Source organism: Ochotona princeps, chromosome 4 (assembly GCF_030435755.1).
Source record: "Ochotona princeps isolate mOchPri1 chromosome 4, mOchPri1.hap1, whole genome shotgun sequence".
Classification (NCBI taxonomy): Eukaryota; Metazoa; Chordata; class Mammalia; order Lagomorpha; family Ochotonidae; genus Ochotona; species Ochotona princeps.
The window spans coordinates 105,209,192-105,224,633 of NC_080835.1; the positions used below are offsets into that span (position 1 = coordinate 105,209,192).

General features: G+C 40.9%; 1 protein-coding gene across 1 annotated transcript in view; it reads right to left on the minus strand.

The window, feature by feature from the left end:
- LOC101532644 (beta-galactosidase-1-like protein 2) overlaps positions 1–15,442 on the minus strand; it is a 44,216-nt gene that overhangs the window by 16,001 nt on the left and 12,773 nt on the right. The window contains exons 6-12 of the mRNA XM_058664089.1: positions 14,906–14,998; positions 13,676–13,757; positions 12,156–12,220; positions 5,580–5,664; positions 4,766–4,903; positions 2,920–3,000; positions 2,221–2,327 (exon numbers count right to left, since the gene is read on the minus strand). Of these exons, the coding sequence (XP_058520072.1) occupies positions 2,221–2,327; positions 2,920–3,000; positions 4,766–4,903; positions 5,580–5,664; positions 12,156–12,220; positions 13,676–13,757; positions 14,906–14,998 (651 nt within the window). The remainder of the gene's footprint in view (positions 1–2,220; positions 2,328–2,919; positions 3,001–4,765; positions 4,904–5,579; positions 5,665–12,155; positions 12,221–13,675; positions 13,758–14,905; positions 14,999–15,442) is intronic.

A 15,442-nucleotide genomic window follows, 5' to 3' on the forward strand; every position in this document is an offset into this window, starting at 1 on the left:
GCGGTTTACAGTGTTTTTCTCTCATTTGTTTTGTGCCTTTTCACTGTTAATGGCATCCTTTTCAGAACAGAAGCTTCTTAGCTTACTGTAATCCCACTTGTTTATTTTTTTGCATTAATTGTCCATGCTCTGTGGTCTTTTCCAAGCCTTTGCCTACGCCTATGTCTTAAAGAGACTCCTTGATGTTTTCCTCTTGTAATTTAATGGTATCAGGCCATACACTAAGATCCGTCGTTCATTTAGAGTTGATTTTTGTATACAGTATAAAGCAGGGATCTTGTCTCCTACTTTTGAGTATGTAGATCTGAGAAGAACTGCTCATGCATATGGCTTCCCAATGCTTCAAGGTATGAAAGCAGACATAGAAGGAATACTTACACCACAGACTCTGGCCCATACTACTAACTAGAGTCTTCTAGTAGAGGGCCAGGCAGTTGCTAAGTGCTTCCCAGAAAATCACTAATTTTAAGAATTTATCATCATCATTAAGGGTCATAACAATCTGTAATTGCCTTAGAATTCTTATCTTTTGAGATATATTACAGATAACATTGTGTGACAGCCAAGATCTGCTTTCAAATAACCCTGTAAAGAATAGAGTGAGAGGTCCTGGCGCAGTGGCCTAGCACCTAAAGTCCTCGCTTTGAATGTGCCAGGAGCCCATATGGGTGCCAGTTCCAATCCCAGTGGCCCCACTTCCCATCCAGCTTCCTGCTTATGGTCTGGAATAGCAGTAGAGGATGGTCCAAAGCCTTGGGACCCTGTACCTGTGTGGAAGACCCGGGAGGGGCTTCTGGCTCCTGGCTTCGATCAGCTCAGTTCCAGCCATTGCAGTCACTTGGAGTAATGAATCGGTAAATGGAAGATCTTCCTCTCTGTTTCTCCTCCTCTCTGTATATCTGACTTTGCAAAATAGATAAATAAATACATCTTTCAAACAAAAAGAGTAGGATGAGGAGGGCAGAGTATGGATGACACAGAACAGGCACGTGCTGATGAAGTGGAAGCTAGACATTCTGCACCTGAGAATTCACTACTTCCTCCAATTCCCAAATTCCACAGGAAAATACTAAACACCACAAAGGCATCCAATATGAAGTTCCTAGCTTTATTTCCAACAATTTCCAAAAAGATCTTATTCTCAAATCTGAACTGTAGTTCCCCAGGAACGCAGCTCCTCCATGACTTTACCCACAGAACACAGTGTCAGACTCCTTGACCATCCCTGCTCATACAGCTGTCAGCCCATCAACTCCTATCCACGCTTGGCATTTCAAAATAAACTCAAGCAGAATGTTACAAGGGGCCTGGTGATCATCCAGCCTTCTGATCGCATCTCTACAATAACCAGAGCTAAGTGCTAAGGAACAGACATTCACTGTTTAACTCACATGCAATCCTATGAAGTAGGGACAACTGTTAGTCTGATGTTACAGAAGAGCAAATTCAGGGAACGTGAGGTCTCACAGCTGATAAACACCGGAACAAAAACATGAGGTCCCAATGGTCCAAGTCCAGAGCTTGTGTGTATCGACACAGTACGGAGTCCCCCCAACAGGACAGTGCTGCCTCAGTCCTCCACCCCAACACCTGAAATCCTCTAACTCCACTTCAATCAACGTTCTCACTCATTAACCTGGAAATTGCTTAAAATGTGATCTTGAAAATGCAGTTCTAAAAATATTAGTAGGTGTTAAATGATGCATCACTAAGGATGAAGGGTTTTTCCTAGACCAATGGTTTTCAAACTGCATTCCTGGGAACTCGGGGGGAAGTTTGGAAGTGAAATGGCCACCTAGAAAGGGATGGCTGACCCTGAAGGAGGATAAAACTATATAAGCACAGAACAAAACGCTGACTCACCCAACTCACGTTTCACACACTGAATGCCACACTCAGTTTGGGACTCCTCCATTTAAAAGTTTGAAAACCATAGTCCTAGCTCAGTTTTTCATTGTCATCATATTTAAAAAGCAAGGGGTTGTCATTAGATTCCTGTAATGTCTATGTTATTGCTCAAAAGTCAATGTTCTAATCTGAATTCTTATTCTGAATTTCCTATTCTGAACTGCGAAATTGGAAGAAACCGAAACTCCGAAGGAATGCTTTGTGCTTCTCCCTCCCAACATCATATATTCCATGTTTTCCGAGCTAAGATTTGATTTTCTCACCTTTTTATATGAAGGCTAACCCATGTCTCTATGCTTGAGAAAGGCTCACCTGTTCCAGATAGGGCAGGATTTCCCACAGTGACACGAAGTGGAATGCTGTCAATGACTTGTATACCAGCTTCCGCTTATGTTCTGGTTTGATGGTGTTGGAAAACACTGCAATGAAAAACAAGTGACTGGGCCATTGCAGAAACTTCTCCCAGTCACCTTCAGGAACAACAGAAGCCCAACTCTCTCTAGAATGAAGGACTACAGGCATGTTCTGTAATTACAGGTAGTTATTCAGCAGGCAGTGACTGATTGAGGGTACCCACATACCCTTTCTCTAGGGTTCCCTACTCTGAGGAGGGGACATATCAAACCCCTGATAGACCATTCATCGGTCCCAGCTGCTCATCAGAATCTTCTAAAGATGAGTGGGCTTGACACCACCCCTTCCATCCCACCCCCACCAAGGCAAGCTTATCTAATAGCTCTGGCAAGGGCTTCACACCTTCGCTTTTACAAGTTTCGTAAACAATCAGAATGCATGGCCAAGACTAAACAACTTGGCCCTTGGTGTTAACAACCTGGGAAGCAGATCCTGCATTTTGTGCATGTTTGAATTTCTAGTACCTCACAATAAACGGGAGCGAGCTAGATATATTCCAAAATGAAGAGCTCTTCCCTCTCTCCCCCTCCCTGCTTCACAGGACAGAAACCCTTTGAGAAGCTGAGTTGTCATTCATATTGAAGTGTTGCTCCGTACCCATAACAGAGTTAAAAAACTCTTGAAACACAGTGTACTCAGGTGTGTGCTCCCCACCTTCTCTCAGCAGAGACCCGTAGTCTGAAAAACACAGAGACATTCGTCATTTTACCCAGGAAAAACCCACTTCAGTTTCTTCCATAAAGAAAAAAAAATGGGAACTTAGTAACAAAATTATATTTAATTCAGCAGCTTTGGGAGAAGAAGCTTAGGTATTTAGGCAAGAGAATATCACATGCCAGTTACTCTAACCAAGAATGGTCTGCTTTCAACAGCAGACAGTTAGCACCACACCATGGGTCTGTAAAACGCCGGGCTGAAAATCAAAGACCCTCTACTACAGTGGTTTCATTTTCCCATTTAGTTTCTGCTTGAGGGTCTTTCTTTAACTTTGAACTTCCCATTTAGTTTCTGCTTGAGGGTCTTTCTTTCACTTTCAACTTCCCCTATGGTCTCTGAGTAGATCTGTGGACTTCAAGAAGACACACATATACACACAACTGCTCCTATCAGGAAAGCCCAAGTGATTGGTTCTGCAGAGAGCTTCAAGGAAGAAGGAGCTGCATGGTTGGTGGACAAAACTAAACTGTCACTTTTTGACTTGGTCCCTACAAGATGGCTTCTACAAGGAAGACAAGCAAGGTCTACCCTGCCATCAACACAGTGATGACCTGAGTCCACCACCGACACAGTGATGACCTGAGTCCACCACCGACACAGTGATGACCTGAGTCCACCATCGACACAGTGATGACCTGAGTCCACCATCAACATGCAGCCTCTTTGAACAGATGGGACTCAAGAGCTGCACATTGATACCACACTCAACAAAGCAGTCTGGGCCAAAGGAATAAGGAATGTCCTGGTTCACAGCTGCATGACATTGGTCAGAAACATGCAAAGAGGATGAAGATTCACCAAATAATCTCTCTAGTGCAGTTAGCTGTGTACCAGTCACAACTTCCAAAATCTGCACTGTGGCTGAGAACTGATAAGCTGCAAAATGGCCTTTTTCCGGTTTACTTTTTTTTTAGCTGCAACATAATGTGCATTTCCTAAAGTAGTACCTGATGATGGCATCACTTGGGAAACTTTCCTTACATAAAGATGCCAGAGTTTTAATCACTCCCCAGAGCCTGATTATTTTGGAAAGGGAGGATCTAAGGTGCTTGGAATAGAAAAAAAATGGTTTGAGTCAATGTTAACAGTCTTTTAAAAAAAAGAAGAAGAAGAAGAAAAACCATAGAGTTCAATTGCCATGGGCCTCTTAGCACATTTTAATAAAGAACTGTGGACAGTAAAGAGCCTGGGGGAGGGAAGATAGAGTGGGAACTATCACTGTGCTCCTAAGCCTGTATATGTGAAACACTTGAAATGTGTGCACCTTATATAAATAAAATAAGTTTAAAAAATAAAACAAGTGGTCACCAGTGTTATAATAACAACCAATGGAGGAAAATTGCTTATTATTTATCTTATGTGCATTTTAATTTTAAGTAAAGTTATGCTATATACATCATGCCAAAACTAAACATCTTTATAATCAACACCGCTTAGAGTTGAAGAAACAATACAATAGTGTAAATAAGTAAATAAGTATGATAGTATAATTAAAAATAAAAAGATCAAGCTGCCACCCTTCCTGCTTGCAAAGTCTAGGTTCTAGCAGTAGGAAAACTCTAATGTTGTCAAAAACAGACATCAACCAGCAAACCCCAGCACATGTTAAAGGCATAAGAAACAACTCATTCTGAAGATGGGCTCCTCAGAGGCCTACCCGAATAACCTCCAGACACCAGTGAGAAGGTGGCCCAAATTGAGACAGTTCCAGAGAACATGTACTTGCCATAACTGGTGACCACAGGGGAGTACCGATCCAAAGTCTTAGCTCCAGCCATGAATCCAAAGTTGGTGCCACCATGGAACATATGGAAGTTGAGGGAGAACTTGGAACTGAACATTTCACGTACATCCTTCATCAGCACTGCAGATCAGAAGCAGAAAAAGAAATGGAGAAAAGAATTAGAATTTGAAAGAATTAATAGGTCTTTGTGTATTTCCAAATGTTAACTCAAAATACTCAGGATCTCCAAAAACATGAAGATCAGTCAAAACTGACTGGCAACGATTGCTGGGGTTTTTCTCTGCTCCATTTTCATAACTCAAAGGTATGTACTACTTTCTCTGTTTTTTTTTCAGGAAGATAATACTTTCCATAAAACAAACTGTGTATCAAACATTCGTTTGTGCCTCATACTAATTTCTGACGGTGGTTGATCTGAAATTACTGTGTCAGGAATATTTTTCTTCCAACTCCATTTGAAAGATCCTCAACAATTTTCCAGCGTGACCTCCAATCAACACAATGCTATTAAATTTTCATATTTGTTCTAAATACCTTAAGAAACTCACCAATGGAAACCCTGCTACAATTTATAATTTATTTACAATGACCTCTGAGGTGCTTGTTTGTGCTGTCACTTCCCTGTAAATAAGTATGAGTCTGTGAGTTATCTACTTAACCACTTTAATGTTCATAAACCTGTCAGATTTCGGCCCACTGCCCCCTAAATATATCATGTCCAATAAGGAGCAGAAACATCAGCCCAGTGCTAGCTCGTCTGTGTGCTTCCTCGAGAAAGGGACAGGGGAGCACTTGCCTTGTGGATCAGAAGTTTGACGGAGGAGTCCCCACATGTCAGCAGATGCTGCTGTGTATACCGTCATCAGTATAGGACTAGAACCCTGAGGAGATGTAGTGTAAGTGAGACAAGGCTAACGCAGTTCAGAAGCCCTGCATTGCACAGAAGGGAATCATAAAGCCCACAGCTCACACACTCACTTTTCCTCTAAAACAATCCTCTCTGCTCACACACCCTGAGATCTACTCTCCCCATTTTTACAGTATCATTATTTCTCATGTGGTTTTCCTAGTCCTTTGGTCCAAGCTTTGTAGATCGGCTGTCATTTCAATATGGTCCATCATTGACTCGAGCAAGCAGAGCAGAAGTCTCAGAAGAAAGTATCTGATGCAGAAGAAGGATTGAAAATGTTCAGCAAATGAACACGGGAAATACTGAATCCCATTAAATGTGAATTCCCAGGACCCTAAATCCCCATGCACGTTCTAGTGCCACCTTCCAGGATCGAGAGATCTAGAGGAACTTCCAGTCACTTCCTCTTTCTAGTCCAATATGATTTGCTATTCTGCCTATTTAGACTAACAAAGAAAAAGGAAAAAAAAACCGTAAAACATAGAGATGGAAAAGAAGTAGGCAAAGGATTGTAAAAAACTAAAAAACAATATGCAAATAAACATTTTGAGGAAATGGACACATTCCTGGATTCATTTAACCTATGAAAATTAAATGAAGAAAATACAGACCATCTAAACAGACCTATATGAAACCAAGGGATTGAAGCAGTAGTTAAAGGTCTTCCATCAAGGAAGGTCCTGGTAGCTTTACTACTGAATTCCACAAAATAATCCAAAGAGCAAATAATTGAAAAACTCTTCAAACTACTCTGAAATGTTGAATAAGATAGAAACCCATAAAAATCTTTTTGTGAGGCCAACATTATTTTACATTAAAACCAAAGACATGGACACAAAATGCACAGACTTATATCCTATATGAACATAATGAAACAATGCACAGTAAGGTATTAGCAAACAGAATACAAAACTACATCAAAAACATTACACATTATAATCAAGTAAGATTTATCCCATAAATGCAAGAGTGGTTTCATACTTGCAATCAATAAATATAAATCACAATAGAATGAAGAACAAACACTCCTTGGCCTTGGTCATCTCAGTGTGTGGAGAGAAAGTACTAGAAAAGATTCAATATCCACTCATAATCAAAAAAAATACCTCTACAAACTAGGTATGGAAGGAACATTTCACAAAATTACAGAAGTTATAGATAACAAGCAGTAAACATCATACTGAAATGGGGAAAGCTGAAATCATCTCCCTCATATCTGGAACAAGACCAGTACATCCACTTTAACCATTCTTATTCAATTTAGTACTGGAAGTTTTAGCAAGAATAATCCAGGGGAAGACAGAAATTAAGGGCATCAGATTTGAAAAGAGAAAGCAAATTATCCATGTTGTACCTGACATGGTGTCATACATAGAAAAACCCCTCTGCCTATCAAGTAGCTGTGAACTGATACACAAATTCAATTTAGTCGCAACCTACAAAATACACAGATAAATCAGTAGCTTTCTGAATGCTAATGACGAGCTCACAGAAACAGAAATCAAGAAATTTCATTGGGCCCAGTGCGATAGCGTAATGGTTAAGGTCCTCGCTTTGAACACACCAGGATCCCATACGGGTGCCGGTTCTAATCCCGGCAGCTCCACTTCCCATCCAGCTCCCTGCTTGTGGCCTGGGAAAGCAGTCGAGGATGGCCCAAAGCCTTGGGACCCTGCACCTGCATGGGAGACCTGGAAAGAAGTTCCTGGCTCCTGGCTTTGGATCGGCGTGGCGCCGGCCATTGCGGTCACTTGGGGAGTGAATCATCGGACAGATCTCTGTCTCTCCTCCTCTCTGTACATCTGCCTTTCCAATAAAATAAATAAATCTTTAAAAAAAGAAATCTCATTTACGATAGCCATAAAACATAAAATATTTAGGAATAAATTTAACCAAATAATTGAAAGATATCTGTTATAGAAATTAGCAAATATTGATGAAATAAATCATTATGGACACATAGTGGAAAGACAGTCCTTGTACATGGATCATAAGAATGTCTACATGATCTAAAGCAAACTACAAAATCAATGCAATCCCTACAAAAATACTAATGACATTCTTCACAAAAATTTTATGATTGCTTTAGAAACAGCAATTGTAAAATTAATTTTAAAAAATTACAAAATACCCAGAGTAGACAAAGCAATGCTGAACAAGAAAATCAAGCTAGAGGCATCACAATACCTGACTTTAAACCATATTACAAGGCTATCATGATTAAAATGGGATATTGTCATAAAAACCAATACATATGTCAATGGAGAACCAAGAAATTGATCCACATGTTTTTTGGAAAAAAAAGTGCTTAGACCACGTTAGATAAATGTGATCAGACTAGGCAGCTGAGTAAGGATAATCTCTTCAACAAGAGGTGCAAGCATAAGATGGGTGTATATATGTCAAAGAAAGAAATTCAATCCTTACTTCTCACCATAAACAAAAATCTATTCAAGATGGATCAACGACCTAAATTTAAGACCCGAGGCTACAAAAAACTGGAAGGAAATATAGAGCAAACGCTCTAGGACATTGGTGAAGAAATGGCACACAATAAGCAAATAAGACTGAATCAAACACAAAAGCTTTTGCAAACGCTCTAGGACATTGGTGAAGAGATGGCACACAATAAGCAAATGAGAGTATCAAACACAGAAGCTTCTGCACAACCAAGGAAACGATTAACAGAGTGACATTCAACAGAATGAGAAAAAAATATTTACAAACCAGCTATCCAACGAAAGATCAATATGTATATACTAGCAACTTCAAAACTTTAATAACAAATAAAATAATAAATCTAGTTGTGAAATGTGCAGAAAACTTCAATAGGCACATCTCTAAAGGAAAAAGACCAGTGGCAAACAAATACATGAAAAAATGCTCAACCTCACTAGCCATCAGGGAAATGCAAATCAGAATCAGGATGAAATTTTACCTCGCCCTTATCAGAACGGCTAAAATCAAAAGTAAGTGGGTAACAAATGTGGAGGATGTGGAGAAAGGGAAACGCTAACGCACTGCTATGGCCACTGCAGGAAACAGTGCAGAGATTGCTTTAAACATTGTAAACAGACTTGCCATATGATCCAGCAGTCCGACTACTGGGTTTATGCCCAAAAGACGTGAACACAATAAATCAAAGAGATAGCCACAACACCATATTTATAGCAACATAGTTCATAATAGCTAAAATTTGAAATCAACCAAAGTGTTCAGCACCAGGTGAATTTATAAAGAAAATGTGGTATATATACACAATGGAGTGAAATTCTACCATTTTCACCAAAATGAATGCAACTGAAGGACACCATGTTGAAAGAAATAAGCCATACCCAGGAAGATAAATACCACGTGTTCTATCTTGTATGTGGAAGCCAAATTTTGAAAGACGAAAAATAGAGGAATAAATGTCTGTGTGTATCAGCATTGCTGTAAATGCTGCTTTGAAAAGTTCTGTTGTGTACCTTCATCAGATCAATGATTAACACTGTCATACTACGGGGGCCAGCGCGGTGGCTCACAGGCTAATATTCCACCTGCTGCACCAGCATTCCATCTGGGCACTGATTCCGGTCCCAGCTGTTCCACTGCCAGCCCAGTTCCCTCTTTATGAGCTAGGAAAGTAGCAGAGAATGGCACAAGCCACCTGCACCCATGTGACCCTGGCTCTCAGCTTTGGATTGGCTCAACTCCAACCGCTGCAGCCATTTGGGGAGTGAACCAGCAGATGGAAGATCTCTCTGTGTGTTTGTCTCTCCTTCTCTCTGTAACTCTGCCTCTCAAATAAAAATAAGTATTTTTTAAAAATTAGAATATTGACTTCAAGATGTTCTCTTCACAGAGAAGAGGAATAGCACCAAACAAAACCAAAGGCAAATGTGAAGAACATCCCAGTAAAATGACAACAGAAGACTAAACCAATGAACAACCCATTCCTAAAATGACAGGACCAAAGTACCACCCATACATATTAAACTCTGAATGTAAATGGCTTAAGCACAATCAAATGTCATAGATTAGTAGACTGGATTAAAAAACAAAACTCATCTATTTGCTGTCTAGAAGAAACACACTTCACCAATAAAAATCAGCGGAAACTATATCACATGGGTTTTGTTGTTTTCAGTTAGTTTCATCTCTTCAAAACACTTTCTTCTGATTAAATCACTCAGTGAATCGTAGATCATACAGTAGATCATTTTCTGAAAGAAAGTTCTTGATTTTCATTTCTTCAGTTCCACCTTAGTCATTTAGTAGCATGTTATTTAACTTCACGGTGTTATTCATTTCTTTTTTTCTCCCTGATGTTGATTTTGTTTTGTGGCTCTTCATTTAAGGGGATGTATAGTAGCCGTGTAATGGAGACTGTCATATCTAGTAACATGTCATTTAACTTCATGGTATTGTAAATTTCTATTTTTCTTTCTATTGTTGATTTTGTATCATGACTTTTCATTTGAGGGGATGTACAGTAGCTGTGAAATGGAGACTAACATCCAGATGTGAGGACACAATGTAGTATGCATTTCCACTTCCAGACAAAGATGGACTTACAATGAAACTGTTCACTATATCTTGACAATAGGATTCTGGACTCTCTGCCATTGTCCATGCCCGCAATGATGGACATATGACTGTGTATGAAGAACTATATGTTAGTAATGACATAGAGAAACTAGGTGGGGGGAGGGAATTGGGGAGGGGATAAGGGAAATGCCAGGAGCCTATGGAATTGTATCATAAAATGATAATAATAATAATAAAATGTAAAAAATGAAAAAAATTAGAATATTGTACTACTATAGTTTTAATTATCTGTAGTTACTTTAGGAGTTACATGTTTCCATTTAATTGTTGCTCCTAGCTATTGTTTCTATTTTCACTGAAGTTTTTTTTCTTGGTAAACTTCCTATTTGGTGAAAATCTGACCCTTTTTACTGTAATGTAAATTTAAAATGTTATCTCAGAAACAAAAAAGATGATAAAGAGGGCACAGAGGAGGGTTGAAAGACAGGAGACAGCACTACATTATTGGTAGAATTGTATCTACAATCACACAGTCTATTAAAATGAATAAAAATTTAAAAATTTTAAAATGAAAACAAGAATAAAATTTTAAAACCCAAATGTTCAAATATGTAGATAAATAATGGTGTCATTTTTGTCAATAAGACCCAGCTTTTCAAAGCTGGCAATGTGGCATAGTGAGTACAGCTGCCGCCTGCAAAGCCAGTGTTCCATATCAGCAGCACTTAAGAGTCCAGGCTGCTCAACTTCTGATCCATCCTCTTGGTAATGATCCTGGGAAAGCAGAGGAAGATGGCCCGAGTACTCAGGCTCCTGCACCCACATGGGTGACCCGGAAGAAGCTCCTTGGCTCCTGCTTCAGAGAAGCCCAGCTCTGGCTGGTGCAGCCATTTGGGAAGTGAACCAATGGATGGAATATCTCTCTCTACCTTCTGCTTTCTCTACTCTCTCTCTCTCTCTCTCTCTCTCTCTCTCTCTCTCTCTCTCTCTCTCTCTCTCTCTCCCTCCTGTCTCTCCTCTCTAATTCTGCCTTTCAAAAAAAATGAATCTTTAAGAAAAAATCTTTCAGAGCCATTAGCAGTGAAGTGTTACAGAGTTGATTTAGATGGCACATACAATCTAATAACTTCCAACGCCTCTTTCCCATAAAGCACCATCAATCAGGAATCAATCAGGATGGCTTCTTTTCTGCCTGTGGCTTTTGAGCTTTGCCACTTTTTGCCTTTTTTTTTTTTTTTTTGGCCACTTTTTTTGCTTTTTCTCAAAGTTTGTCACAAAAGTTGTAGAATTCATTCCAGCCTCCTGAGATCCAAATGACTTCACCGCTTTCAGGCCCTCTGCCTCGTTGGGAGACTGCCGGTCAGGACAGTGTTCCTAAGTGCAGTAAACAGGCCTAGCTGCAACTTCTACAGGCACCGAGCAGCATGGCTGTTTGCTGGTACATTTGTGCAATCTATGCAAACTCCTGCTCAAGGTCATCAGTGACAACAGTGCCCACTCTTCAGTTGTGAAACCTCTCACTTCTGTGCTAGTTCCAATTCATTTCCTCCTCAACCTTGGCCCATTTTGAAGATTTTCTCTCATGAAAAACACAAAAACAAAATAAAGGCTCAAAAGCTCTGTTTTTTTTCCCCTGTATTCAATTATCATATATTTGTCCTAAGTATTATATTTCCTCAGGATTCTTGTTATCAAGTATAAGAAAAATAGACTCCCTAATAAGGTAGGCTTTGGGCCAGATATTGTGGACAAGCGAATTTGATTAACGTGATCCTAAAATTACATAGAATGGGCAGTTGAAGAGCACAACAGATCCAGGTTTTAACTAGTCACTGCTGAGAATTTTTGTCAAAAAAAAAAGAAGAAGAAGAAGAAGAAGAACTTGGGAAGAGACAGGAAGCCATAATTCTTTCACTTCTGAAATGTTCGGACCTGCATTGATGAGAGATCTTCATAAGTTTTTCTCTGTATATTCATCATGTGGACTGTGGCGAGTTCTGCAGAAAGAAAGGAGAAAAAGCTTAAGGTCCTACTACAAACAGCACAGGAAGGACAGAGCCATGCCAGAGAGCTGGGGCTCCCCGCTTCCTTCTCGATACGTCACACTCAGACAGCTCACAACTGCTTCACACTCACACATCATAGCTCGTGGCTGGCAATAAAGATACAATTCTACACCTGTATTAGAATGTACAATATGCAATAGGCTTGTAAATCATTGACTTAGCATTTGTAGTAGATGAGTTAGTAGATTGTAAATCATTCACTTAACATTTACAAAAAATGGGTTAGAGAAGCAGAACGGGCAGTTACAAATCATACTGACAAAGCAGGCCAAGTGGAGAGTTAGAGCCCAGAGAGGTAAACTGCTCAGGTACAAGTTCTAAAATATGACTAAAGGTCTCCTGTCCTCTAATTGAGAGTGAGTCTGGAGGAGAGAACAGGCCAGACAGAACCTGACCAGACCGCTTGGGGTTAAGGCATTCCAAACAGCATCCTTCTCTGGCTCCGCGTGTCTTCTCATCACCTTGTTTCCGTTCTCCCATGTGTACCAATTCAGGTTCTTCTCCTTGGGGCCACATTCCATTTTTTCCTGCTGCTTTTATTTCCTGACTTCCTAATCCTGGGAGCTCCTGAGGCAGGGTCCAGGGTAATCCAGGTTCGGCTGTTCAATCGAGGCCATTTGGCAATGACATGAGTGCTCTTGACCCTGTCTCTGACAGACGTCACCTCACCACAGGACACTGAAGGGTTGAAGGGGTGAAGTAGGTATCTGTCGTGGCAGGGACTGGCTCTTCAGCTCATCTTTAACCACGAGTCTATACCCTGTTGCCCTGAAGACAATGTGGAGCCATTTGGGGGAAATTGCAAAAAACAAAGAAATAGGGCCCTGCGGCGTGGCCTAGCAGCTAAAGTCCTCGCCTTGAAAGCCCCGGGAGCCCATATGGGCGCCGGTTCCAATCCCGGCAGCTCCACTTCCCATCCAGCTCCCTGCTTGTGGCCTGGGAAGGCAGGAGAGGACGGCCCAAGGCTTTGGGACCCTGCACCCACGTGGGAGACCCGGAAGAGGTTCCTGGTCCCGGCATCGGATTGGCGCGTACCAGCCCGTTGCGGCTCACTTGGGGAGTGAAACATCGGATGGAAGATCTTCCTCTCTGTCTCTCCTCCTCTGTGTATATGTGGCTGTAATAAAATGAATAAATCTTTTTAAAAAAAAAAGAAAGAACTATTAAAAAAAAACAAAGAAATAAAGAAGAAGAAAGAGCAGGAGAAGAAGAAAGAGCAGGAGAAAGGAGAAGACAACGACAATGAGAGAGGAGAAGACAGGAGAGAAAGAGGAAGAAGAAGTGGAAGAGGAAGCAGAAGCAGGAGGAGGAAGGGGAGGAGGCAGCAGCAGCAGCACCCCAGCAATCCCCGTGCTGCTTCAGCACGGAAGAGAGAGCAGACCGCACCATTCCGCAAGTGTCCTTTCTTCAGGTCTGCCCCGTTATCTGCAGTCATGAGCATCACTTTGATCCCTCTTGTCACCAGGGCCTAGGGAGACATTCAGTCAGGTGAATAAGCTATTCTTGATACCACAGGATTGCTCCTCTCAAGAAAAAAAAATGACAGCGATTAAGCTGGGGATGGAGAAGAATTTTTAAGTCTCCTTTTAATTACTTATATTAGGGAATCGGCACAAAAGCAACTTCCTTCACTCAACCACAGACTGAGCAAGGGCCCTGCGCTTGCTAGAACATACAAGAATCTGGTCTGGGAACACCTCAGACAACGTTTCTTTGGGGATCTCCCCAGCTGAAATGCCGGACTCTAGAAGCCACAGAACAGGCAAGACAAAAATGACAAAATGTCAGATATAAATGCAAATGTACCGGCAACTACATTAAATATATTGAAACCAACAACTCGATAAAAACACAAAAGCTTTCACAATGAATTAATAAAAGCAAATATTAACTATGCACTATTTTATACTACATGCTCATATATTATGTCTATGAAATATGGACCCTAAAATTGGATACACAGGCACAGTGGGTTAAGCCATTGCCTGTGATACAGGCGTACCACAGGAGCACAAGTTCCTTGGTTGCTCCACACTCAGCCCAGCTCCCCGCTCACATCCCTGAGTGCACAGTAGAACACAGTCCAAGTACTTAGGCCCCTACTACCTACGTGCAAGACCCAGATGCAGCTGCAGCCTCTGACTCCAGGCTGGCTCAGCTGTTGGAAGTCTTTTCCATGAATAAGCAGATTTCCCCTGTGTCTATCCTTCTCTCCCTATAATTCTATTTTCCAAACAAATAAATCTTTTTGAAGAATTTGAAATTACACACAAAAACGTTGAAAGTAAAATAATATTAAAAATACATATTTTGCAAAGGACAACCAAAACCAATCTTTGATATCCACAAATGGGAAACATATGTTAACATCCCCACCTTCCATTAGCACTGTGCACACTGTTTCCAGGCCTTTGCCCAGACTATAAATGCTTGGAAAAATTCAACTGAACCTTTCACCTTCCTATCCCATGGATTATGGTGAAGCAAGCTACAGATAGGCAAGAAGTATTTGTTCCACAAACTAACAAAGGGAGAAAAGTATGCAAATGAGGGGGGGAGGAGCACTTATAGCTTCTCTGCCTTTTGGCTAAAATCAAGCGAAAAGGAAGCACTTACCTTTTTAACATATGACATGTATTTTCTATCCAGATTGTATGAACCATATTCATTCTCAACCTGCACAGCAATGATGGGCCCTCTCTGGAAATACTGAGGATGAGATGAGAGTTTGACAGTAAGGCTACTGGCAAGGAAAATTCTGGATTTTCTGAGTTTACAGATGCTTGGAGTGTCACAAAAACACCATTCCTAAAATCCATCTCTCCAATCCAAACATTGGACCATCATCCACTGCTTTCCCAGGTCACAGGCAGGGAGCTGGATAGGAAATGGAGCTGCTAGGACATGCTGGTGCTTGAAAGGAGTGGGTCAACGAGTTGAACCATTGCACTGGGCCCTTCGCTGCTTCTCTAAGAGGTTCTCCTCTAGACTGGAGCCTGCCCCTCGGGTCCATTTCCATCAGTCTTCTCTGGCCCTCCTACCTCTTCACATTGTTATTCCTCATGGTTCTCAGTTAAATCAAACTCTGTGACTATTGAGCATTTGAAAGGTGGCTAGTGTGACTGAGGAACTGAATGTTTCATTTTCATTAAT